Genomic DNA, 27,402 nt, shown 5'->3' on the forward strand with positions numbered 1-27,402 from the left:
CCATATGAGTCACATCAATTGGTCCATCATAATCAGCAAAGTTTGTCTCCACTTTTTCCTTTCCATTGATTGATTTTTGATAGAGATCCACAAAATATTTTGCCGTATGACAGGTACGTATACAATACTCTTTCATTCCACATCTAAAGCAACTTTCTTCGTGCACCTTTTTCGATGTGCTACTTTTCATTTGCTTTGTGCCTTTTGAAATTGCTGCATTGTTGTTGATAACTTTGTTGATTATTTCGTCCATAGTTTATTCCACTGCATTTCTATGTCCAAATCTGTGTACAGGTCCACGTCCACGTCCTTGTCTTGATATTGCATTTGTTTCAGGCAATGCAGTAAAGCAATGACACAGAACTAGTTGGACGTAACCCATAATTTTTCATCAGCAGCTCATTATTCTGTTTAGCAATAAGTAGACAATATATAAGTTCTGAGTACTTGTTGGAACCACTCTCACGATATTGCTGCTGCAGAAGCACATTCGAGGCTTGAAAGGTGGAAAAAAATTTCTCTAACATATCTTCATCGATGATAATTTTTTTAGACAATGTCAATTTTGAATATATTCTGAACTGTTCAGAATTGTACTCACTAATAGTTTTGAAATCTTGCAAACGAATGTGCATCCACTCACAGTGGATTTTGGGGAGGACTATATTCCTCTGATGATCAAGTCTCTCAGTTATTTTTTTTTCAAAGAACCTGTGGATCTTTTTCAGTGAGATATTCAATTTTCAATCCATTGTGAAAATGATGACGAAGGAAGATGAGTACTTTTGCACGATCTTATAGTGATTATTTGTTTCATTCTTTTATTATCTCTTCCAAATCTTTTGAGATAAGATAGATATCAGCATCAAGTACCCATGATAGATAATTTTTACCAGATATATCAAATGCAGGAAACTCGAGTTTCGTGATATTTGTCATTTGATTAACTACATAATAAAATAAAAGAAAATATAATTAATTCTGAAGAATGTGATTAAACATCATATAATAGTTAATTAAGTAATAATATCAACATGATATAAGTTACGTGTTTTCATTTAGGAATAAACACTAAAATAATATATTCTTTGAAACATGTGTTATTTTAGGAGTACGTTGTATTTTATTATAACTCCTTCAAGAGTAATATATCAGTATTCTTCTGGAATATTGAAAATATTGAAAATTATAATTTATATTCTTCAGAAGCAAGTAATATTCTTTAAGAATATTTATTATAATGTTGTGCTATTTCTGGACCAACAACAAATCATTTATAATAGACATATCCACAATTAATATTCTTCTAGATTATTAATTATAAAGTTATGCTACTTCAGAAGCAATAAAATGATCTAAAATTTATAACAGAACATCTAAAGTTATTTAATCAGCTTAAAAATATTAATTATCATACAAATATGAATACAAATTACCAAACATGCATTAGGAAAAAAATCTTCATATATAGAAGTCAACATAATTAATTAAATCTTTCACCAACACGTAAAAGATACCAAATATGTTAAGGATTTTGCTTCAATCTACAAACTAATACCACAAAATTAAAGTCACAAGATTAAATAGTATTATGTTAAAGGTCAAAGCAATGATAGTGGACACAAGTTCATTACAATAGAATTGATAGGCACAAATATCAATTGTAATAATTATAGAATTAATAATCAACACATTCGTGTAAATAAAGGCAGGGATCAAGATTCGTGAATTCATGAGGTGGATGCATGCAGGATCATGCTAGATAGTCATATTTGTTGACACATCGGTTGACACAACACACTCACATGAGGAGGTCGGCATTATTTTATTGCCGCGGGACCCACACCTTGGCTGTGAGAGGTGTGTCAACAAATGTGGTCATTTGGCTTAATTCATGCATGAATTGTAGATATATATGATTTTTTTCTAAATTAGTTAGTTTTACTAACTTTGCACTAGACATGAAAGCTAAACATTATATGTTTCTAGTTTGGTGCAAATACTCATAAAAAAATGTCATTATGGTTACTTCCAAAGCTTTTTTTTTTTAGAAAATCTAAGTCCATGCCTAATCCGGTTAATTGACATCGATTTAATCCTTACCATCTCTGAGATTTCACATGTCACCAAATTAATTTTGGTACATGCGATAAATGATTATGCAAAAGAAGATTATTACCTTCTAACGAATTCACTTTTATTTTGAGACAATCGTACTAATAACGTGTTGTGAAAGGAGAACAGAGAGAAGTCAATAGACTTGTGTATATTTTATTAAGAACCAAAGCCCTATATTTATAGAGAAAAATTAGGGATTCAACAATAATAATTTCAAGGGTTGCGAGGGTACAATTGTCATTCACATGTAAAACCCTAATAAACATACATTTTACGACACTTATTTTCTTTTCTTTTCTTTTTTTTACTTTTTTCAACAATCATTTATTATGTTCTCCTCATTTTTTTAAATATATAATTTTTAGATGTCAATAGTTAAAATATTTGAATATTACTTGAATGATTTAAGAAGTGAAGTATTGAATCTTGTATCACTATAAAAATACTAATAAAAAATGAGTGGACGTTTGGCCCATTATTTGAGCATTTTTTCTTCTCATTTACGGAATTTGCGGTCCTCGTCCCTGAATACCTTGTTGCAGTCTGGCATTTGGTCTTGGCTTTTCAATGGGTGTTTCACTTAAATTTTCCAAATTGCCCTTGACATGTTCTTGTAGAACATTGCATCAATTGTAGAGTGTAGTTGATGGTAATTTTGTTTAATGAATTTTCAATGGTATAATGATGGGAAATTGAAGTATGACAAAGCAATTACTTTTTTTATTTTTTTTATTGATTCTTTCATTGTCGAATAATGAGATTTGAAAAAAAAAAAAAAAAAAGGCCATTATAGGAGGTTGAGTTTGACTCTTCAAACGTAGAAAGTTAAACTCATTTCCTATTTAAAATTTTTAATTTAAGTATAATTTTATGGATTGACTCTTTCAATAGCAAATAATTAAATGTAAAGAATATATATATATATATATATAGTCAGATAATTAACGAAATATAATTTTTATGATTATACTTTTCAATTTAAGGAAAATAATAATAGGCCCGTTTGGTAGGAATTTTTTGCCCCAAAAAATTAATTTTTTGACCGTTATTTTACTATTCAAGCTGTAATTTTTGACTTCTTCTCTCACATGTGGATCCCACTTTTCTTCTAACGGTCAAAAAATCAATTCTCAAAATCTCTACCAAACGGGCCTATAATTTAACACTCACCATAATCGAAACCTACATCACCAAATTTGAAATTATATTTCACAAGGAACCTTTATTAAGGAATATATCATTTATCGATTAAATACTAAAATATAAACCAACAAATAAATATAAGAGGTTGGATTATTTCTTAATAACATTAACATTTTAAGATAAAATCCCAAATTTTAATACAGTATCAGTCTATTAAGCTCCCATAAGCAATTTGATCCAATTAAGACTAAAAAATGAACATGTGAATTTTAAGATTGATCTGTTCAAATGAGCTATCATCTTATATTGGCATGTTCAGAAATAAATTTCACGTTGATTAAATACCAAAATATAAACTAAAATATAAATATAAAAACTTTGGCTATTATTCTTAATAGGGTTGACCTTTTAATATCCTTAATCATCAAATTTCCATTGGTCTTCAAAGCCCCCAAATCATGCTACGGTCGTCGCTTGAAAGCTCTCCAAAAATAAGCAATAATCGTCAGAGACCCCCAATTTTGAGGTTCCAAAATCTCCAAAAATGACTCTACCAGAAACTCTATTTCTCAATTTTTATGATTTTTTATTTGTTTCTATATTATTTTGATATACCTTCAAACAATTTAAAAAACGTTGTTACGTGCCATAGAAGTTCTAGGTCGAAACTCAAAAACACCAATCAATGGGGAGAGATGAAGAGGAAAACTTCCAAGGTACTAGTAGAAGCCACGGGCAAAAGAAGAAATGTGGCCTTACATTCAAAAATAAATCCCCTTTTTTTTCTTTTTTTCTTTTTTGGTGGATTTTAGTTGGTATAAGTTATTTTGATGAATATATTATAACCAATTTTATGTTTTTATATTACTGATTTCGGAAAGTTGTTGCCACCAATTTTCATAATTTTTTCTTTCTGATTTTTTGGAACCTTCTTGTGCCTGAAATTAAAGAGCAGATTCTTGAACATTTATAGAGTTTTGCGCATTCATTAGAGAAGATTATATGAACAGTAATTCGAATTTTGCTAGTCCTAAAATAAGGACTAGCAAATGAATTTCTTTGTGACCGTTATTACTCTTATTTTGGCAAAGCAGATATTACGAAATCTATATTTTCCTTTGATGCTCTCTCGTGTATAAATAAAGCATAGTATCACTTGTACAAAATTTACCAATGAAAAGCTTTTACTCTTGAATTTCTGTATGACATTAGTGTCGGATAGTGTTTGCATGTCGAGTAAATATATTTATACTCGCACATTTTGAAATAAAATATTAATTTATATTTCAAGTGCTTAAGTTGTTAAGAATGGAATATTCAATTTATATTTCAAGTGCTTTAGTAGATAGACCCAACATACTTGAGTGTGGTCGTCGATGAATGTGACAAATCATTTTTTGTGGGTACGATTGGGATCATGAGAAAGTCCCCATAAGTCACTGTGAATCATGGCAAATGGCTTAGATGATTTGTATGTGGAATTTGGAAAATTTGTTTGCTGATGTTTTGTAAATTCACAACTTTCACATTGAAGCTCAATTGATGTTTTATTCAAGAAAAAAGAAAGAAGTACACGCTTCAAGTATTGTAAATTAGGATGACCCATTCTATAGTACCATAACAGAATTTTACTATCCCTAAAAACAGACGTGGAATTACAACTTGAAAATTGACCTAACTTATTCATATCAGCTTCCTCGAAGTAGTAAAGTCCTTCACACTCTTTAGCATTTCCAATCGTCTTCCTCGATGAAAGGTCCTGAAAGACACAATATGATGGGAAGAGTTAGCTGAGCAATTGGAATTTTTTGTACGTTGACTAACAGATAACAAGTTACACGACAAATTTGGGACGTGAAGGACCAATTCTAGTGTTAAAGACTTAGAGATTCTAATACTCCCTTTTTTGGCAACAGATGAGAGTGATCCATCTACAATTTTTACCTTAATGTTTCCAGCACATGTGAAGCATGAAGAGAATAAGTGATATGAGTTCGTCATGTGATCAGACGCACCCAAATCAATATTCTAAAGGGTTTTGTGTCGTGAAGTATTTAAAGCTTTCAAAAAGTTACCTTTGTGGGCTAAAGAACTAGAGGAGCCTTTAGAAAAAGGTTGACTAGATGTCTGGAGACTAGAAAAGAATTTTTCCAACTATTTTGATTTAAATGTCTCGCTAGGAGTGGGATTAATGTTTGTCTCGGTTTGATATTCTCGGCTCCTTGTGTTCTATTTTCCAGTCCACTAATTTCCTATGAATATCTTAACAAGTGTCTTCTTTGTGCCTTGATTTGCGACAATGTTCACACCACGGCTGTCCTTGCTGTTGTTTTTGGCAAGATCGACTGGCTATTCCCTTAGATGACAAGCCCAATGCCTCTTGTCCATTTTTAATTGCTGGTCAAAAACTTGTTTCACTTTTTGGCCCAATTTTTATTTCATTTCCAGGCCCAAAAAATGCTAGCCCAGTTCCTATTAACACTTCTATTTTCGGGCCAAGATTAACTGGCCCATTTTCCTTAAGGACTTGTGGCCCAAGCTGTGCTTTTAAGGCTGACATCTCATTATTCAACCCAAATGAGTCTTTTAACATGACCTGTCGTGGTGATTCTTCTAGTCAAACCTCCACAAACACCTCGCGAGTGGACGTTAGTAGTCGCTAGCCTAGGACCTTACCTCTGGCGTTGTTGAGTTCTTGATTTAGTCCGACCAAAAACTCAAACACTCTTTCGTTCTCGACTTTTTTCTTGTACCATGCACTGTCATTTGAACACTCCCACTCTTCCTCTAAACTAAGGTCGAGTTCCTGCCATAGGGATACCATCTCCATGTAGTATTCAGTGACATCCCTCAGTCCTTGCTTTGTTTGCCACAAAATTTGAAGATTTGTAACATGTCTTCAGCATCAGATTATGTTTCCTTCACGGCATCCCACAAGTCTTTGGCCATTGGAGGGAAGAGGTAAGTTTTCCTTGTAGAAGGCTTCATGGAATTTACGAGCCACGCTATCATCATTGAATTCTCAGATTTCCACTTCTGCAGACTCGGAGAGCATTGATCGGTCTTTTTGCATCACCGGTAGGGTAACCCAATTTCCTTTTCCGTCGATGACCAATTTTATGAATTGGGCACATTTTTGAAAATTTCTCCCGTTCAGTTTTTCTACTTTGAGTTGGAATGATGAATTTTCGAGATTATTGGAGCCAATCGAAGGATTATCCTCTATTTTAGGACGGAGAAGTTTTAGAGGTCATTGATTCTTGGTTGTTGACAGGGAATTCAGCCATCGGTTTGCTAGGTTAGGACATCCTATGCTCTAATACCATGAAGAATGAAACTTCTTTATTTCTCTATAAATATTACAAATCTAATACAGCCTATTTATATTACAAAGCATGGGATGAAAAAGGAAAAATACAATACGATAAATAAGGAAATAAATCATCCAACCAATAATCCTATCAATTACAATATTCTCTGTTTCTTTCCATAACCAATTTTCTACAACCTCTACCAGATGTTCATAGCTTAGATAAGTTGATTCACACTGAGAGACGAGCACACTATATATCATCTGTAGCTATCTCTGTCTTCCTTAATGACGTTTTAATGTAATTTCTCCTATATTTTTTATTAGTACACTCCTTTATTTCTAATTAGTACACTCCTACCAAAAAGTGCAATAGTCTGGTCTTATATCCAACATGTGATAGAAATATACTCGTCGTATCAATATTGTTCAAGAATTACTAGACTAAAAGTTCTTTACATCGTTATTAAAATATGTCCAGTTCTAATGGAATTCTTACATTTTCTATTTTTTCGATTATGAAATGGTGGCTCACATTCAAATGCACTTTATGGATAAATTATCATACAGTGGCATTAAGTCGCATTCCTTACTTCAACCTCTACAGTTATTGGTGTTAGGAAAATGTGTAATTGGCAATCTGTGACCAAAGGACCTATTTGTCAAAATTGTAAAGTCAAGGACTAAATTGTACAGGTCAAATAGTTCAGGGACTAAAGTTGCAATTTTGTAAAGGTCATAGCATAGGTCTAGGGTAAAGTGGGATGCTTTGAAAATGCAAACGGCGCGTTGATGTCGCTGGAGTTTCGCCCTGACCTTGCTAGAGCCAAAATTGCAGAACTGACCTCGCTGGAGTTTCGCTGGTCTATCGCCTGAGCGAAGGTACGTCGCTCGAGTTTCTCCAGGACCTCGCTCGAGCGACTGTGTTATCTGGCCTTTGGTAATTTTAATGCCTCACGAATTTTTAACGTTCTATATTACCAAATTCGACCTACTAGATAAACAAAACGACCGATTTTCATTAGTAACCTTTGGCAAACATCAAAACAACAATTCCTCTCAACTTCCAAAGGATTAAGAGCCAAAATAAACTCATTCTTTTCATCTTTGATTCTCATGGTTCTTTGAATAAAAACATCAACCCTCACAAAACCAAAACACTCTTTCATATCTCCATATAAACTTCCAGAAGATCATCTGTTTGAAGATCCGGGAAAGAAATTGCTTGAAGAGCTGGAGTGCTTGGTGATTCACAAGAGGTAGAAGATATTCAAAGCTGGGATTTTGGCGCAGATCTGCAAAATCCAGGATAGTTGTGGTCGATACAGTAAGGAGGTCAGAATATTGTTAGAATCAATAATGTCTGACGTACTGTAAGTCAATATCTTCTATAGTGGATCTTTACTGGCTTGTGCCCGGAGTTTTTACCCAGTTAGGTTTTCTCCGTCAACATTTTGTTGTGTTTTTACTGCTTTCTGTTATTTACTTTTCAACCGGTAATTCAACTTAGGTAGATAAAGTATGTGAATGAATCTAGGCAATGCATAATTGATGTGACTTGTTGCATCAGTTAATTAATTGTTTTAATTCCGCATAAACACCTATTCACCCCCCCTCTAGGTGTTGGTTGGGTGGAACTATTGCTTTTTCAATTGGAAAATTTGATTGTGTTACAAATATGGTAAATCATACCATGTTTCTGCTGAAATTCTCAATTCAAGTCTTTATCTTCCAACAGGAAAAGCTAAGTTATACTATTGAAGTCCACTAAACTTCTTCTTTGCATCATAAATACTAATAACTTACCTCTCTTCAATATTTTTGGGTCACATAAAATGCAGAGAAAATGTGTTACAATCGCTTCTTTCTCAAAAATGATCGTCTATGCTCTCCAAACACTTTATATCTATATTTTATAAAAGAAACTATACAAAAAATTTACTTCGTCAAACTAACTTCATTTTACTAATCTCATTCAACACACGTATTTGTCGTCAATCTTTGACATTTAAGATGCTAAAATTACCTTCAAAATAACATAACCCCCTGCACGGACAAAAAAACTAGTGTATATATAATCAGTGTTTTAATTCTGCAGCAATGTCATATCCACAATCCAAGATAAAAATCAAGACACAACATGGGGTGGAATTTATGCTGCAACTGATGAGTTTTTCATTCTGAAGACCAAAGGTCCATTGAAATTGGAGAGAAGGATGTTGGCATCTAACCACCAACCTTAAGCAACAAGTGATTCCTTCAATGACAGTTAAGGGTCCATCAAAACCCCTTCTCAAACACCAGTTCATATGTTGATTGTCTACTTATAGATTATGAGCCCCACTTATAGCTGATTACTCTATTATGTACTTAACAATTGTCCATACTAAACTCATTCTTACTTGTCTGCAGTTAATAATATAAAAGAATTCTTGTTCAAAAAATGAATAATGCTACAGAGAAAAATAAAGATTCGACTTCACCGATGATGAAAGAATTCATATCTGTATAATAATAATGATGATGATGATGATGATGATGATAATAATAATAATTTCACTAGCGAATTAATCACACCCAATATTCTACAGAAAAATATTGTTAAAACTTCCAAAATCATGATCATTTGATAATTTAACATGCATATACACAGATTAAAAATATATATCTATATACTTTTCCACGTCAGAGAAAGGCTAGAGAGAGGCAAAAAATCTGTTGCAGAGAAAGGCGAGAGAAGTTGTGAAATTGTGAGGGTTGGTGACAGAATTGTTACGTGTTTTGGTATTTATATTTGTGGCCTATAATCTTTTAAAATCTATTAAAATCAATCAAATTGAAGAGAATCTTCTAAATCAAGTAATTATTGAGGACACTTACTAAATGTTTAATTATTTCTTAAAAAAATCTAAGTTGGGGACACCTCAATTTATATAAAGTTTTAAAATCTATTAAACTTTAAGTTAAGGATACCATGCCATTGTAGTAATCATTCTATATGACAACTTGTATTTAATGCATTTAATTTCATATAATTCTGTTGTCTCAAATAACAATTTAATGCATCAAATAATGTACTCCCACGTAAAATAACTACTAAAGTCATTGGCTATAAATATCATTAGTCAAAATGTTATATCAAGTTCGCCTTGAATTTTGTAGGATCACAATTATGTCAATATACATTTATATTTCAACCATACTGTCTATCACTACATTCCTCTCTTAAAATGAAAAATCATATTTGCTGAAAGAGTTGAATAGAAACTTGATTTAAACGGAAGGATAAATTAAATATCTGAATTATGCAAAACGAAGTTCACTGACTGACTAAATATTGGTTCTCGAATTCCCTTACTCAACATGTTTCCATGTAGTGAGCAATAGAAGCAAAATAAACAACATTTTAATCATTAATCCATGCTACAAAATCATTAAATTTCTTATAAGAACTCCCTCCTCGTCTAATATCATTCAAGATCTTTGTTTGAAGATCCAAAGCCCTTTCTTTAAATCCTTCTTCACCAAAAACTTGTTCCAACTTGTTATTAATTTCTTCATGTCTGATGATTCCACTTTCATCTTTATTCAATTTTAACCCAATCTTCAAATAATCACAAATGTAACTCTGATTAAAAACTTGATCGAGGAAAAAGGGCCAGCACAGGAAAGGGATTCCGTTACTTATCCCTTCAACGGTAGAATTCCATCCACAATGGCTGATGAAACAGGCAATAGAAGGATGAGATAGTAGTTTTTGTTGCGGTGCCCAACTCACCATCTGCCCTTGATGGCGCACTCTTTCTTTGAAACCTGTTGGATATGCATTGTCCAAATCTTCAGTTAAGTTTTGCCGCACAACCCACAAGAATGGCCGGTTAGTCATTTCAAGTCCAAGAGCCAGTTCTTGGAACTGATTCTGATAAAATATTGTGAAACTCCCAAATGCAACATAAATGACAGAGTTATGTGGTTGTTGATCAAGCCATCTAAGGCAACCTGTTGAAAACAAAATTTAGATAAATTCATACGTTCATTTCCAATTTAAGAGTTGATGCATTTAGTCGAGTTGTTAGCACACGAAGTTCAAATATCAAGTCTCATGGTAAATAGTTAATCAAAATTTTGCATTTGTTAAGACATTTGATAGGAAAATAAACTACTAGAGCTTAAAAACGAGATAGTTAAATACAACCTAAGTCTTCTCTCCAAAAGTTTCCTACGGATTCTCCGAGCCGATTGCTTGCCAGAAGAGGGCCTATGGGTATAAAGTCTGGAAATGAGGCAAATGTCCCAGACTCCAACCAAGTAGATGAGTTGCACACTATCCTATCTGCTGATTTCACTGATTTTGAAATTTGTACCATGATTTTGAAGATGAATTTCACTGTCAGATCATCGCTAATACAGGTCCAGTTCAAATCATCAGTTTTTATGCCGGGCATAGCTGGAGAAAACTGAATTACCTGATTTTTCATTGGTATTCCTGCAAAGAAATTTCTGACAGTAGTGTTAGCATAATAACTGCTCATATATATATGGACCCATGATTTCTGATATATTTTAAACTGTACTCACCATCACTGTTTATGATCCCGTCGTCAATAAGGCTCGGAATTTTTACGATCAGGGCTAATACTGTGGCTGCGGCCGGCCAGAAAGCTGCTCTCTTGATTCCCATTTTCTCTGCAACCTCCAAAGCCTCACCGATGTGGGCGTCGGCAATTAAACAGCTTATTTTATTACTTTCGGAGTCGTTAATCCCTTCAATAAGATCCTTCAGCTCACCCGGCATGACAGTAAAGATGGATTCTGCCACTTTACCGACATCATTTCTGTGGTCAGAGGATTCTAACCCATCAGGGATTGTAACCATCTGTACAAGTTCTTGTATATTGTCCGACTCTGGCAATGCTTTGATCAATCGTTCATGAATGAACTCGGTATTGACAAATGTGACGTTTAAGCCATGTTTTACTAAATGGAGTGCAAGTTCCATTAGGGGAATCACATGGCCTTGTGCTGGATATGGTACAAGCAAAACATGGCAGTTTTTCATGTTTTTCCTTTCCTCCCGGCAAAATTCAACTTTGATCGGTCGTAACAGAAGTGATTGTTTCTGCCGGCCAGAGTGAGACGGCTAGTTTAATGGGTGGAGATGGTGATGATAAGAGTATCGTTGACCAGCTAAAGAATGCTATGAGAGGAAAATTTTAACTCATTTTTGTTTGTCTTCACTAAACCAATAATACAGACAACTTATTATTAACCCCGAGAAATGTGCAGGACATTTAAATATAGGGGATTTGTTAAAGAAGCCTAGTCAACCACAATGTTTGGTAAAATAACCAATATCAATACTTTTTGTTCAAATAGTCTATAGTCTATTTGATTACATATTAAAAGTCTTAAATACCCTTAAATTGAAATGACTAAAATGTGCAATTTGGAGATCAATATTACCCAAATTCCCAAATATAAATCCCCTTCATTTATCTCGTTTCCAAGTCAATTTTCACCATATTAAACCCACCTTCAAATTCAGCTTTATTCTTCTTCATATGCATTATTCTTGCTTACAATGAATGATTGCATGTTGAAGTTCCCATTCTTGAACCAAGAGCAAATTAAATAGTGCAAATTTTGGAAGTGGGTTAGCAAGAATCAATTTCATACAGTTGAAGTTGAGCTTTATAAATTGAAAATTATCGATTTGTTGTTATTTTCTAGTTGTATACTATGAGAAAAATCAATTGGATAATCAAAATTTGCTGTAAAATATTGAAACGGAATGGTGCCGTTTCGCAGTAGTTGGGTGCCTTTTTTCCCAGCTGGCTGCCGTTTTAATACGACAATGGTGGTATTGATATACTTATTGGAAAATTAGTTGTTTCTCCATTCTTTTATTGCATTTTATTATCATAAATAAATTTAAACGGCACATACACATTTTAAACTACGGAATGTCGTTTTGTTCTGCTTGAATTTGTTATGTAACAATATGAGTGGCTTTTTGTTTGTTATTAAAACTATGATTCATAGTATTCAGTTTTGACAATTAATGGAGTAATATATTATTATTATTTTTTTTGTTGAATTGCAAATATGGACTCTGGTGCAATGATTGTTATTTGTTATTTTGTTAAATTTGAAAAGAGTGATGAAGGTGGATGGATTTGGAAATGGATAGGGAATGATGAAGACACCACAACAAATATTTTTGTATCAAAAACAATCTCATATGCAGAGTTGTATAATGAAATCCGAAAAGCAGTTAAGGTTGATCCCAATATGTATGACATCGAGATGAAATTTCTCATTCCCGGCATGACAAAATTATCAGTTCCACCAATGAAGATTACTCGCGATATGGATGTGAGTTGGTTTCTTTCTTTGCATGACAAAGTTCCAATTTGTATAACCCTTGTAGAAAAGGGTTATTCTAATCAACAAGACATGGATATTGATATTGTAAATGTTAAAGAGAATCATGAATACAATTCAAATGTTGTTGCAACTAACAATGCGGTGGATATGGATGAATTGAATATGCAAAAAGATCAATCTGATGACAATTACATGCGACCGTTGTCTCTATGTAATCAAAATTGTGAAAACAATTGTGTGAACTTTACAAGTGATGATTATTGGGATGGGGTAGAAGTAGTACATGGCAACTACATAGATGATTCTCATGTGATAAATGAAGACAATGTTACTCATAATACACCTTTTACAGTGGTAGATGAGATCATGGGCATTTCCCAGGTTGTTGCCTGTCCGAATCCTTGTGGAACATCAATGAAGATTCCTGACGTCGATGATGTGCACGTTAGCCAAATGTTTCGCAACCAGAAGGATCTTTAGGTATCACTACAAATGCTTGATGTAAGAAACTCCTTTAAATTTAAGGTCACTAAGTCAAATAAGAGTACATATATAGTAGTTTGTGTTGAGGAAATTTGCAAATGGCGTTTGCAGGCAACACGATTGAAGGAAAGTGACGAATTTGAAATTCGAAAGTATTCACGTTATCATAATTGTTCATTGGATGTTCGCCACAAAGATCATAGGCAAGCTAGTTGTTGGATGATTAGAAAACACATCATGTCGAAGTTTGAGGATCCCAACATTATATACAAAACTTCGAACATTCAAAATGATATTCGTCGGGAGTTTGGCGTAGATATAAATTATTATAAGGCATGGATGGCTAGAGAATGTGCTATAGAGCTATTAAGGGTTCACCTAATCTTAGTTATGATAGATTGACCAACTATTGCAATATTCTGAAGAAGAATAATCCCGGTACAGTGACATTCATTGAGGTTGATAATGAGAACCGATTCAAATAATTTTTTATGGCTTTAGGACCAAACATACGTGGTTTTCACTCGTCAATGAGACATGTCATTTCTGTGGATGGAACATTTATGAAATCCAAATTTCAAGGTACATTACTTGTTGCCACATGTCAAGATGCAAATCTTCAGATATATCCTCTTGCATTTGGCATTGTTGATTCTGAAAACGTTGCATCATGGACTTGGTTTTTCAATAAGTTGTTTCAGGTAACGGGTATGTTGGAAGGGCTTGTTTTCATTTCTGATCGCAAGGATATCATTGGTAATGCTATAAAGATTGTTTATCTTTATGCACATCATGAATGTTGCATGTGGCATCTACAACTAAACATAAAGTCAAATTATCATAAGACCGATAATCTGCCATTGTTTATGGCAACTGCAAAGGAGTATAGTTTGATTAATTTTGAAAAATCAATGGCAAATCTATATTGTAAAAGTACGGCAGTTGGACAATACATGGAAAAGAAGGTTGGGTATGAATTTTGGTCCCGAGCACATTTCAAAGGAATCCGTTACAATATTATGACAACTAACAATGCAAAATCTTTGAACTTGTTATTCAAGAATGCTCAGGAGTTTCCAATACTTGATATGGTTGAGCAAATAAGAAAAACTTTACAGAAATGGTTTTATGAGAGACACATTGAGGCTAAAAAATGTGCAACTACTCTAACCCTGTCCATTGAGGATAAAATATGTAAAAAGTATGATGATGCAAAGGTACTGATAGTGGTACCAATAAATAAGTATGAGTTGCATGTCGGTGTTTAGAATGAAATGCATATCGTGAACTTGAGGCAAGAACCTGTAGTTGTAGGGAATTTGATTTGGAAAAGCTTCCTTGCAAACATGCACTTCCAGCAATGAAATTTAAGGGAATATCTTGTTACAGTTTGTGCTCACCTTATTATACTAGTGCTAGTTGGAAACAAGCATATGCTGAATGTATATATCCCGTGGCAAATGAAGCTGATTGGGAAATCTCCAATCAACCAAAGGTGTTACCACCTCTTTCGAATCGACGACAAAGTAGACGTCGAAAAAATCATTGAATTCCTTCAAGAGGAGAGAGAAAAAGATTCATAAATGTAGTAGATGTGGCCAGAGGGGCCATAATCGTCTCACTTGCAAAAATGCTCTACACTAATCGACAGATGCATAGAAACATTTTTTGTTTAACATAATCTTGAAATTGTGATAGATTATGATGATTTTTGATAGATTGTGATAGTTGTCTGACAAAGTATGATAGCTACTTTAGACAGATTTTTGATAAATATGACAGCATCACTGTTTGTTCAGACCAAAACGGCATTTGGTCGTTTTAAATGTATGGGTGTTATTTCTACTCATTTCTTGTTCATTTTTGTTCATTCAGGTTTGTTATGGATGGATGGATGTTAATTGTTAATTTATTCTTTACATTGTGATATTTTTGGATAAATCTTGATTGATTTGTACCTCAATTTCAGGTAAAAAGACAGCAGCACAGCTTGTTCGAACCAAATCTGATTGAGATGGTTTTAAATGTATGGGTGCTATGTCTACTCATTTCGTGTTCATTTATGTTCATTTATGTTTGTTATAGATGGATGGATGTTAATCATTAATTTAGTCTTTACATTGTGATGATATTTTGATCAATTGTAATAGATTTGTAAGTCAGTTTCTGATAAAAATGACAGCAACACTATTTGTTTAGCCCAAAACGGTAGTTGGGGCATTTCAAACATATGGACGACGTTTTCACTCATTTCGTGTCCATTTGGTGCAATGAAACCCGTAACTACTTGACAATTGAAGGACGAAGGTTTGAATTACATTTCAACGTTACGATCGACACATTTGTCGACACTATAGTGAGTTTGTCTATGATCGTAGGGAATCGACTATACTACACATCACTTGATAATGAAGAACAACCTAAGGGGCAAGTGTGGTATGAAAATCATAGCACGTGTAGTCATTCAATGTGTACCGAACGTTTATCATGTCCCAAACATCGTTGTGCTAGTTTCGGAGTAAAATCGGTACCTCCTGACCCAAAATGGCACCTGGGCGTTTCAAACGTATGGGCGACATTTCGACTCATTTCATATTCGTTTGGTGCAATGAAGCTCGTAACCACTTGAAAATTGAAGGACGAAGGTTTGAATTACATTTCGATGTTACGATTTAAACATTTGTCAAAACTATAGTGAGTTTCTCTATGATCAGAGGGAATCGACTACACTACACTTCCCTTGACAATGAAGAACAACCTACGGGACAAGTGTGGTATGCAAATCATAGCACGTGTAATCGTTCAACGTGTACCGGACATTTATCATGTCCCGAACATCGTTGTGCTAGTTTCGGAGTGAAATCGGTACCTCCTGACCCAAAATGGTAACTGGACGTTTTAAACATATGGGCGACGTTTTCACTCATTTCATGTCCGTTTGGTGCAATGAAGCTCGTAACCACTTGAAAATTGAAGGACGAAGGTTTGAATTACATTTCGATGCTACGATCGACACATTTTTCGAAACTATAGTGAGTTTCTCTATGGTCGGAGGAAATCGACTACACTGCACTTCACTTGACAATGAAGAACAACCTATAGGGCAAGTATGGTATGCAAATCATAGCACGTGTAGCCGTTCAACGTATACTGGACGCATATCATGTCCCGAACATCGTTGTGCTAGTTTTGGAGTGAAATCGAAACCTCCTAACCCAAAACGGCAACTAGGCGTTTCAAATGTATAGGGCATGTTTCCACTCATTTTGTGTCTATTTGGTACAATGTAGCCTGTAACCACTTGAAAATTGAAGGACAAAGATTTGAATTACATTTCGACATTACGATCGACACATTTGTCCAAACTATAGTGAGTTTCTCTATGGTCTGAGGGAACCGACTACACTACACTTCACTTGACAATGAAGAACAACCTAATGGGCAAGTGTGGTATGCAAATCATAGCATGTGTAGTCATTCAACATGTATCGGACATGTATCATGTCCCGAACATCGTTGTGCTAATTTCGGAGTGAAACCAATACTTCCTGACCCAAAATAGCAACTGGGCATTTCAAATGTATGGACGACGTTTCCACTCATTTCGTGTTCGTTTGGTGCAATGAAGCTCGTAACCACTTGAAGATTGAAGGACGAATGTTTGAATTACATTTTGATGTTATGATCGACACATTTGGCTAAACTATAGTGAGTTTCTCTATGGTTGGAGGGAATCGACTACACTACACTTCACTTGACAATGAAGAACAATCTAAAGGATAAGTGTGGTATGCAAATCATTGCACGTGTAGTCGTTCAACGTGTACCGGACGTGTATCATGTCCCGAACATCGTTGTGCTAGTTTCAGAGTGAAACCGGTACCTCCTTACCCAAAACTGCAGTTGGGCGTGTCAAATGTATGGACGATGTTTCCACTCATTTCATGTCTGTTTGGTGTAATGAAGCCCGTAACCACTTGAAAATTGAAGAACGAAGGTTTGAATTACATTTCGACGTTACGATCAACACATTTGTTGAAACTATAGTGAGTTTCTCTATGGTTGGAGGGAATTGACTACACTACACTTCACTTGATAATGAAGAACAACCTAATGGGCAAGTGTGGTATGCAAATCAAAGCACGTGTAGTCGTTCAACGTATATCGAACATGTATCATGTCCCGAACTTCGTTGTGCTAGTTCTGGAGTGAAATCGTTACCTCCTGACCCAATACGGCAGCTAGGCATTTCAAACGTATGGTTACAGTTTAGGGTTTAAGGTTTAGGGTATTGGATTTAGGGTATAGGGTTTAAACCTATTCTACAATTTTTCAACGTACAGTGTTTTTAAGATGTTTCAACATTATTTTTCTAGTTTTGGAGTAAATTCGAGACTCCTTGACCCAAAATGACATATTAGCATTTTACTCGTCTGGGTGCCATTTAAGGTATACGATATACAAAAAATCACGTGTAATCATTCAGTACATGCGTTCCTTTTACAAGTATCACTACCATTTAGGGTACACAAAAACATAGCACATTTCGGTGCACTTTAGGAGAACACTTTAGTCGTATGACCTAAACGGCATGCTGTTGTTTTAAATGCAGAACTGCCGTTTTTCATATAATAGTCTATTTTTCAACATCATATAGATAAGTTGTCATGACAGACAGCATCTTCCTTTCAACCATGTATGCTTCAATATTTGAATGAAATATCCGTATAATGAAAATAACAAAATTTGTAAAAAAGACTGATCAATATCCAAAAAAACTAACTTCTACACAAATCTGACTAGAAAATCAACATCTAAAGAAGTTAGACAAATCTAACTGATCAACATCCAGATCTAAGTAGATAAAATCAACATCCATAAGTTTCATAGGAGGACTGATGAACATCCAAAACTGACTAGACAAAAATAGCATCCATGCACATGTTTTCCAACTAAATCATTTAAAAACTACCATATAGACAAAAATAGCATCGGAGTTCTATATCTTCTGACCATATAAACGTGCAAAATATACCACAACAACAATTATGGAGCTAAATGCATAGCAAAAACTTCAGCGGCTAATTTCTTCCTCCAACTTTCAATCATAGCATCGGACATAAGTTTCATGTCTAATCTGGCCGATAAAAGTTCTATGAATTTGATAGCGTATCTCCCGCAATCTCCCCTGCAAATGTATATTTGTCATAATAAATATATACACTCTCAAAATGAGTGAAAATCTATAAAATTTTAAAGATAGATTATTTACACATTGTTTTGTTGTGGAACGTCTTCATGTCAGTGCCATAGAAACTACTTCTATGAGTAGTTTTCCCCGAATAACAAACTTTCCTTCATCATTCTAGGAATCACCTTCAAAATTGTACGCATGATTTTTTGCAATTTTCCAAAACGTGTCAAACTCTTCATACTGTCATATACATATATAGTTCGTTCGGCAATGTCCACTTTAAGTGCAATCCAGTGCTTCATTTTCACATTGCATTGCAGAGAATATACAACGATGTACAAGAATCCCGTCGCTTGCTTGTCATATTTTTCAGCCATTTAAAGTCTTCTACTGGTTTTCTTGTTTCTTATGCAACTAAAAATCTTCAAACCTCTTGGTGCACATGTTAGTAAAAGCACAATCCAAAATTGCACAATCTTGTGGGACACAGTAGGATATGTATGTATTCGTGTCCTCATCAACAACAATTCTATGTCAATGTGCTGCAAATGTATAAAGCCGTTTAAGAATGAAATGAAGTCTGAGCAAAATATAGAATGCTAAAATACTTACATCACTATCAAGCCATCCAAATTGCTTCTGAATTTCAACAAAAAAACTTTTTGGCTTCATGACCAACATCATTTCCGCATGTTCACGGCATAAAACATATAACATAAGAACATATATTACAACTTCACAAAAATAATTAATGTAAGATTAGTTACCTGTCAGGTACATTAACCAACCAATTCTCTAAGTCATCTGCCTTAGCTTGATCTAGCTCTCAAAATGGGTCAACTGCATTTACATTGTAAAGCTTCCTCCTCTTCTCTGGATTTGTGAATGGAGATTCAAGAATGAATGACCTTTTCTTGATTCTCATCCCGCGCCCATTCTGACTTGACTTATCAAACTCATCTTTCACCACTTTAGGGATAGACTTCATTGCATCACCATGTGATATTAAATCCATCGGTACACAGGTATCTCTCTCTTCCACACGAGTTTGATCATCATTCAGCACATCTGTTGCTTGTCTTTGCTCATTTTCCACTTCAATAGGATTTGGACAGTTATTCATATCAGCTGCTTGTTTTTGTTCATTGCCATCTGCGGGTAATGTTGTTTCTTTAACAAGAACTGCTTCATTTGCTAACACATAATCTTCCACTTGTCTCTCTTCATTTACATCTTCATTCTCATCATTTTGAACTTCTACATGTACAAGTGGATCCTCATTTACATCATATGCCTCTCCAGTATTCATAAATCCACTACGAAGAGGAGAGTGATATGTGTAAGGTGTTTTTGACGGGTTAGAATTCTTAATCCACTCTACAATAGATGATATCTTCTCATCAATTTGTCTACACAAAGATGTAACACAATCAAACCTTTGGTCTATGTAAGACCGCATCTCATCTATCCGCTTGTCATTTTTTCTCTCTAAAATCTCTACCATCTGTAGTAATTGCGTTCTCAAATCCTAAGCGAACTCATCTCTAGATGGTTAAAGAGACGGATATGATGTAGTTGGTCTCGGATGAAATGTATGAGCATCTGTAGAAGTAGGTGGCCTATGAAAGGAAGATAGATCCCGAGGAGATGTAGAGGCATTAGGAGACTGGCAAGTTTGCTGAGGAAAATCATCACGAATGGATGAATCTGCTACATTTTCCTTATCCACAAAGATATCAACTGTTAGATCCTCTACTTTATCCTCGAATCAATGAATCTCCATCCAATATACTTTAGATGCCTATTCCGACGTAGGCTTCAGTGTGTAATGAATAACAATCTATATGAAAAATGAGAGGCCCACTTAGTTGTCATAAAGTACACTATATATTTTGATGTATATTTAAAATTTACTTACATTTGGTTCATCCAGACTTGCACCAATATCCTTGGAGTTAGGCATTTCGGAAGAATTCCATCGACATATTCTGGGGAGGTCAACCTCCTGTAGATTTTCACCATATCTCCATCCAATAGATGGTATAGCTTCATAGGCCCAAATCTGCATAACATGCAAAATATTACAATCTAAACAAAATGAATAATAAATTGTAATTTTAAAAGCATTACCTGCAAGGTAAATGGAAATCCATAAATTGAATATGGATATTTCTCATTATTTATCAAGTATGACTTCATCAATGATTTCCAGTCTCTCATGAATACATCTATTGTACAGCCAAACGCCTTTCTCTCCCAAGGATAACTATTAAAAGTCTCTAGGTCATCAACCATTAACAAGTGTTCTAAATTTATGTATGTGTAGCTTTCTTTAGGCAGTAGCACCGTTTCCAAAATATATACAAGCCCAATCTTGTACTTGTCTTCCATACGCACTTTGCGACTTTCAATAGCTTCCTTCAAATTGTACACCGTTATGCCTTTCTTACACTTTTTAAAGTGTTTCTTCACCAATCTATCATTAGACACAATATGGGGCTCCAACGAAAGCTCCTCACTAGCTCTCAACCCCTTTATCAATGAGAACTCGTATAATGAAAATCATGTTGGCTTACCTCCAATTGAAAATCAGATCTCATTTTGTTTTTTGGTTACAATCATAATACAAGTTGGTGGACTAGGTGTGCTGAAAAAGGTATGTGCTTCATTCGATATATGTCCGAAACAAGATTCCATCAGCATTTCTTGATGAACATCATCTAACATTTCCCGAACATAGCCAAGTTTTTGAAGGGAAGACTTCTACGAAGGTCTGCCTTTAATTCTATGTTCAATGGAAATCACATAGTCAAATGAGCGTTCCATTTCTGTAATGAAATACATAAAATGATCATGCTAAGTTATCAAAATTACAAAAAGGTCAGGGTGACATTTTCAGAATTCCTAAAGAAGATGTGAAGATTTTAGCTGTCTACCATCATTCTGTTACAATCACAAGTTTCCACTAAAACCATGTTCAAGTTTTCGCATAGATTTTAGTTTCTGAACCTTTGGATCAATAAACTATAGAAAACTCTATAATAATAAGCATTTTGAAAACCCAAATTTCCATTGGCACTCAAAGAAATAAAAAACTAGCTGAATAGAAGGAGAGGAATGAGGAATAATGTTCTAGTGCGAGTAAAATTTCATCAAGGCCAGACTTTGAGTTTTGACCATGAATTCAATGACGGTAAAAATATAAACTAATATTATGACAACATTAAACTGACATAATTTATGAATTACTGTTGTTCCTTGCAAATTTTCAACCAACTATACTCCAACCAAATAACTACTAAACCCATGACAAGTGCATTTCGGAATGAAAGTGAACAATAGAAACATATGGATTTTCATACTCACATTAAACTTGAAAACATTTTATCAAAAATAAGATATTAAGTGAAAAAAATGATAAAAAAATAATAATAAGGAAGATATCAAGTTCAGTCCATGGCACCCAACGAATATTAGCTTGGCATAAGATATTAAGGATCAATTTAAGATGAACCCATTTATGAACTGGAAAATATATGTTTATTCTATATGGGACTATAGGACAGACATTTTCTTATGTACACCATAATTAAATGCTTGTACACATGAGACAGAATTGTTGTATAAAAAGAATAATACAAATAACCATTTCATTATGAGAAAACCTAGGAAATCAGATTCATGTATACCATCTACGGTTCTTTTAGTTCCACGAATTAATTCACTTCAACTCAACGCCTCAATAGCAATCACTCAATCAATTCTTTTTCCATTTTATGAACATTAAGTAAAAAAGATTGCCCTAATTATTACATGTGACACATTTGGGATAAATAAGTTGAAACAACATAACTTCATCAGTTAAAACAAATGCACATCAAATTAACACTAATTAAACACCTCAAGACGACACAGTTTAATCAGACTAAAATCATGAATCATCATATCATAAATTAACCCATAAATAAAGATAGCTATTAATAATAAAATCTAGCATAACCATGACAAACATTCTAACATGAATTCAATTACTTAGAACAAACATTCAATTTCAACTTTCAGACTTAAAAAGTTGGATAAGCTTGCATCGCTAACTAGAACCCTAATTTGCATGAGTCATATCTTGGCCACAGATTTCACGATCCAAACTCATTTCTTGATTATCAATTCTGCAGTTTAGTAATTAATACATTACTCCCTCTTGTGACCAATGTGTTTGGGTAATGTCAATTTAATTCTTCATAATTCCCCACAAAAGACTATCAAATGCAAAAAGTTTCTGTACCATGGCCTATATTTTTTTTAAAGACTTTTGAATAGTATGTGCTCACTTTTATTCTGAAATCTCCTAAATTGTCATGCAATGACATCGCATCATCTCTTTTAAATTGTAATAGGTTATTGCTCTACATTCTATAGAAATGCTGATCAATTCAAGATGAAATGGATCCACAATGGGGAATAACTGTGGTTTCCACAATAACAGAGTCTAGATTCGAGGATAACTACATTTTACAGGATAATAACATCAAATTATAAGCATATCATCCTCTATGGTGACGTAAGAATATCCATTTTATAACAGAAACAATAGAAATAAAAAACAAGAAATGTTTTTTCAACCTACAAGGCATTGTTATGTCTGAGGTCACATAAAAACTTAATCACTACATACAAGAAACATGAATAAAATAACCCACTATGAAATTGGTTCTTAGAAGTGGACATTCACATACGGAAGCTCTTTGGCAAGTTTCGAATCCATAAATCTTGAAAAAATAGACGAAACCCTCATACCAAATTCCTCCTTGCGATCAAGAACATGAGGGAAACTGATTTTGAATGTAGCGGGATTTGAAGATGAGGAAGCCACAAAGAGAAAATAAGAAGGGTTGGTTTGGGGATCGTCCATCGAGTGAGAGAAGAACTATTAGATTTAGGTTTTAGGAATGAATTCAATTGATTTGAGAAATTGGGAATTACGTTTTCTAGGTTTTGAATAAGGGTATATTAGGTAGTTTATAAGTTATGATTTAAAATATTTATTTTAAAAATTTTATTTTGGTCGAAGGCTAAAATCCCAAAATGTAGTATGAAATAGGCTATTTGACCCAATTCACACTTAAATATATACTATTCGCTTGGTACCATGTGATGTGATTCCTGTTATATGGGCTTGGTCCAGCCCATAAGGAAATTGAAAGCCCAATCGACTATTATGGTTTGTAGGTCAAAATATGAGGCCTGGATTTCTTCCCTTTTCTCGATTGTTGCCGCACGTAAAAATAAAAAACAGAGGCTACCGAGAGAAATAAAAAAAACTTGGTTTCGACCTCGTGGAGATATTGAAGAGAAGAAGCAAGTGTTTTTCTTCTTTTTTGGGGTTTGGATTTCACACAGGTTTGTTTTCTATTCAAAAACAAAGTGGGAATTTCTCTAAGAGATTACTTTGGTGCTACAAAGGAGTTGTAATACTTGGAGTGGAGATCTCACAAGTTTGGACTAATGGTTTTTAGGTTGAGATTATTGTTTTCTTAGAGATTGATTATAGTTGTTTTCCCAAATTGCTGAAAACTTAAGTTTTAGGCATAAACTTGAATGTTGTAATCTTTGTTTATTATAGTGGATTTGGCCAAAATTGCTCTGTAATTTTTTTCTCTCTACACTGGAAGGTTCTTTCCATGTAAATTTGGTGTGTTCTTTATTTCTTTCTTTCTTTATTATTATTATTATTATCGGTATTTAAATTAGTTGTTTGTTTGGATTGTGAGTTTATTCGCAAAAGGGAAATTGCCCAACAATGTGGTATCAAAGCTTGGGTTGTGTGATTGTGGTTTTATTGTAGAAGTAAATGGAGAACACTTCGAGCACTATGATTAAATTATCAGCTTCAAATTACTTTATTTAGAAGCCTATGATGGATGATATCCTTTATTGTAAGGATTTACATGAATCTATTGAAAGTGATAGTGCTAAGCCAAACAGTACGAGTGACAGTGATTGGAAGGAGATGAATAAGAAAGCCATTTAATAAATTAGAGTGTGGGTTGATCTTAAAGTATTCCATCATATATCTCAAGAGATAGATACACATAGCTTTTGGGAGAAACTAGAGGGTTTCTATGAGAAGAAGGTCGCTAAAAAAATAAAGCTTTTACTATTAGAAAGCTTGTGAATCTGAAACTAAATGAGGGAAAATCATTTGCTGAGAATTTAAGTAAATTCCAAGACTTGGTAAATCAGTTGACCACAATGAAAATAGTGCTAGATGATAAGATGCAAGCACTATTATTTCTGAGTTCATTGCCTGATATTTGGGAGACTTTGGTTGTATCACTTAGTAACTCATTTCCGAATGGTGTGCTTGGACTTATTTTAGTTAAAGACAATTTGTTTAATGAAGAAATAAAAAGGAAAGACTTAGACAAGAATATGTAAAGGCTCTTATTACTAATAACAAAGGAATGGGTAAAAGCAAATATCCTAAGGGACGTGATAACTTCAGAAGTCAGTCAAAGGTAAGATGAAATGTTAAATGTTTTTATTGTAATAAAGAGGATCATATAAAGAAACATTGCATGACTTGGAAAAATAAAATGAAAGAGGAGAAAAATTAGAAAAAACTAATCAAAATATAGCAGCTAGCTCTTCAGATGAGGAAATAGTGGTAGCAGTTTTTCTCGCAGAAGATGAGCAGTTTTGTCATATTGCAGATTTGTTTGTTGAATAGGTTATTGACTTAGTGGCTTCTTACTACATTACTCCAAGATGTGAGTTCTTAACTTCATACAAATCGGGTAACTTTAACAGGGTGAAAATGAGTAATAATAGTTTTACAATCATTGTGGGAATCAGTGATATTTGTATTCAAACTAATATCGGATGTAGCCTGACAATGAAGAATGTGCAACATGTTCCAAACATGCGCCTGAATTTGCTATCTACACATGCATTTGATAAAGGACGATATGACAGTTATTTTGACAGTGAAAGATGGAAACTAATAAAAGGGTCACTGATATTTGCTATAGGAAATGTTTGTTGCACACTTTATAAGACACAAGTAAAGGTGTGTAGTGAAGCGGTGAATGCAACTGAAAGTGATTCTTCACAAGACTTGTGGTCTGGCGATTGGTTCACCTAAGTGAGAAAAGATTGTAGATTTTGGCAAGAAAGTCCCTCATTCCTTTACCAAATGTACATAATTAAATTCTTGTAATTATTGTTTACTTGGTAAACAATATAGAGTCTCCTTTTAGAAGTGCTCAAGTAGAAAATCTAATATTTTAGATTTGGTTTATTCTGGTATTTATGGTATAATTGAGGTGGAGTTCTTAGTGGCAATAAGTACTTTCTTACTTTTATTGATGATGTTTCACGAACGTTGTGGGGTTTTATTTGAGATCAAAAGACCATGTTTTTCAGCAGTTCAAGAAGTTTAACGCCATGGTCGAATGAGAAAAGCAGAAAGGTTTTGAAATCTCTCCAAACTAATAATAAAGAGGAATACACTTCTAAACTATTTGAAGATTACTGCTCAGAGCATGGTATTAGACATGAGAAGATAGTTTCTGGTACCAACACAATGATGTGGCAGAGTGAATGAACCGTACCATTGTGGAAAATGTCAGAAGTATGTTAAAGATGAGTAGATTACCTAAATCAAATTGGGGGTGAAGCAATTCGAACATCATGCTATCTAATCAATCGGTCTCTATCAGTTCCTTTGGATTTTAAGATTCCAGAAAAGGTGTAGATAGGAAAGGATGTTTCTTATTCTCACTTGAAGGATTTTAGGTGCAAAGCATTTGCATGTGTCTAAGGAACAATGATTAAACTAGATGATAAAGCTAATGCTTCCATATTTGTTGGCTATAGAGATGTAGAATTTGGCTATAGATTATGAGATCCAAAAAAGAAGAAAATAATTAGAAGTAGAGATGTGAATTTTCATGAAAATCATAAGTTAGCAGATTTCGAGAAATCTGGGAATCAAAGACGTGTTACTGAAGGTGTCGATGACCTTATACCTATCTCTTTATCTTCAGAAAGTACCACTCAAATAATAGAACTCGTGTTGATAGTCATACTGCTGAGCCAGCAGAGACTGATGAGAATAATCTAGAGGATGTTGAGCAGGGAAAGCAACCTACTACATTGGAGCCTTAGATTAGAAAATCTACCAGGGAGCTTATCCATCAACCAAGTATCCTATACTTGATTATCTATTGATAACTGATGAGGGAGAGCTGTTCACAAAATATTTTCTTTCGATTTAATTCACCGCAAGTGTACGGTTCGTTAACAAATAATAAAGTGGAATGTTAAGTTTCGAGTATCGTTCCACAGAGATTGAGTAGTTCAATTCTAACTATTTTAGCCTTAACTGAAACAAATTTGTCAAAACAGGAATTTATTCTTAGAAAAACCCTAATTATGCAAACTTGAAGATTAGAATGAACTTGGTATGCAAAAAGATATTTTAATGAATTACAATGCAAATTATGTGTTTAGAACGTGAATTGATTGTATTCAATGAAAATTAAAAGTACTAGGATCACGAATTCTCATGCAATGATCAATCTTAACCCTAATTTCATAAAATGACAACACAATTGAATTATTGATGAATCAATGCTCCTAAATCTATTCAACACTCTCTTTCGAGATGTATTGAACCTATTTTTATACACCACCGGCCTATATCTCTAGGACAAATGCATATATAAGAATGCATGTGATTTTATGAACATCTAAAGATTCTCGC

The 27,402-nt window shown here is 34.0% G+C and overlaps 3 protein-coding genes across 3 annotated transcripts; 1 reads left to right on the forward strand and 2 right to left on the reverse strand.

The window, feature by feature from the left end:
- Positions 1-332: 332 nt before the first annotated feature.
- LOC111397884 lies at positions 333-2,668 on the reverse strand. The gene is made up of 3 exons (XM_023024852.1): positions 2,623-2,668; positions 874-947; positions 333-719 (listed from the first exon to the last, which is right to left on the reverse strand). Exons 1-3 carry the CDS (start codon positions 2,666-2,668, stop codon positions 333-335), a joined length of 507 nt encoding a protein of 168 aa, XP_022880620.1.
- Positions 2,669-9,839: 7,171 nt separating this feature from the next.
- LOC111396974 (UDP-glycosyltransferase 83A1-like) lies at positions 9,840-11,819 on the reverse strand. The gene is made up of 3 exons (XM_023023623.1): positions 11,150-11,819; positions 10,767-11,057; positions 9,840-10,570 (listed from the first exon to the last, which is right to left on the reverse strand). Exons 1-3 carry the CDS (start codon positions 11,628-11,630, stop codon positions 9,978-9,980), a joined length of 1,365 nt encoding a protein of 454 aa, XP_022879391.1. The 5' UTR covers positions 11,631-11,819; the 3' UTR covers positions 9,840-9,977.
- Positions 11,820-13,971: 2,152 nt separating this feature from the next.
- LOC111397885 lies at positions 13,972-15,454 on the forward strand. The gene is made up of 4 exons (XM_023024853.1): positions 13,972-14,658; positions 14,775-14,883; positions 15,224-15,316; positions 15,411-15,454. Exons 1-4 carry the CDS (start codon positions 13,972-13,974, stop codon positions 15,452-15,454), a joined length of 933 nt encoding a protein of 310 aa, XP_022880621.1.
- Positions 15,455-27,402: the final 11,948 nt, after the last annotated feature.

Source organism: Olea europaea, chromosome 7 (genome assembly GCF_002742605.1).
Source record: "Olea europaea var. sylvestris chromosome 7, O_europaea_v1, whole genome shotgun sequence".
Lineage (NCBI taxonomy): Eukaryota > Viridiplantae > Streptophyta > Magnoliopsida > Lamiales > Oleaceae > Olea > Olea europaea.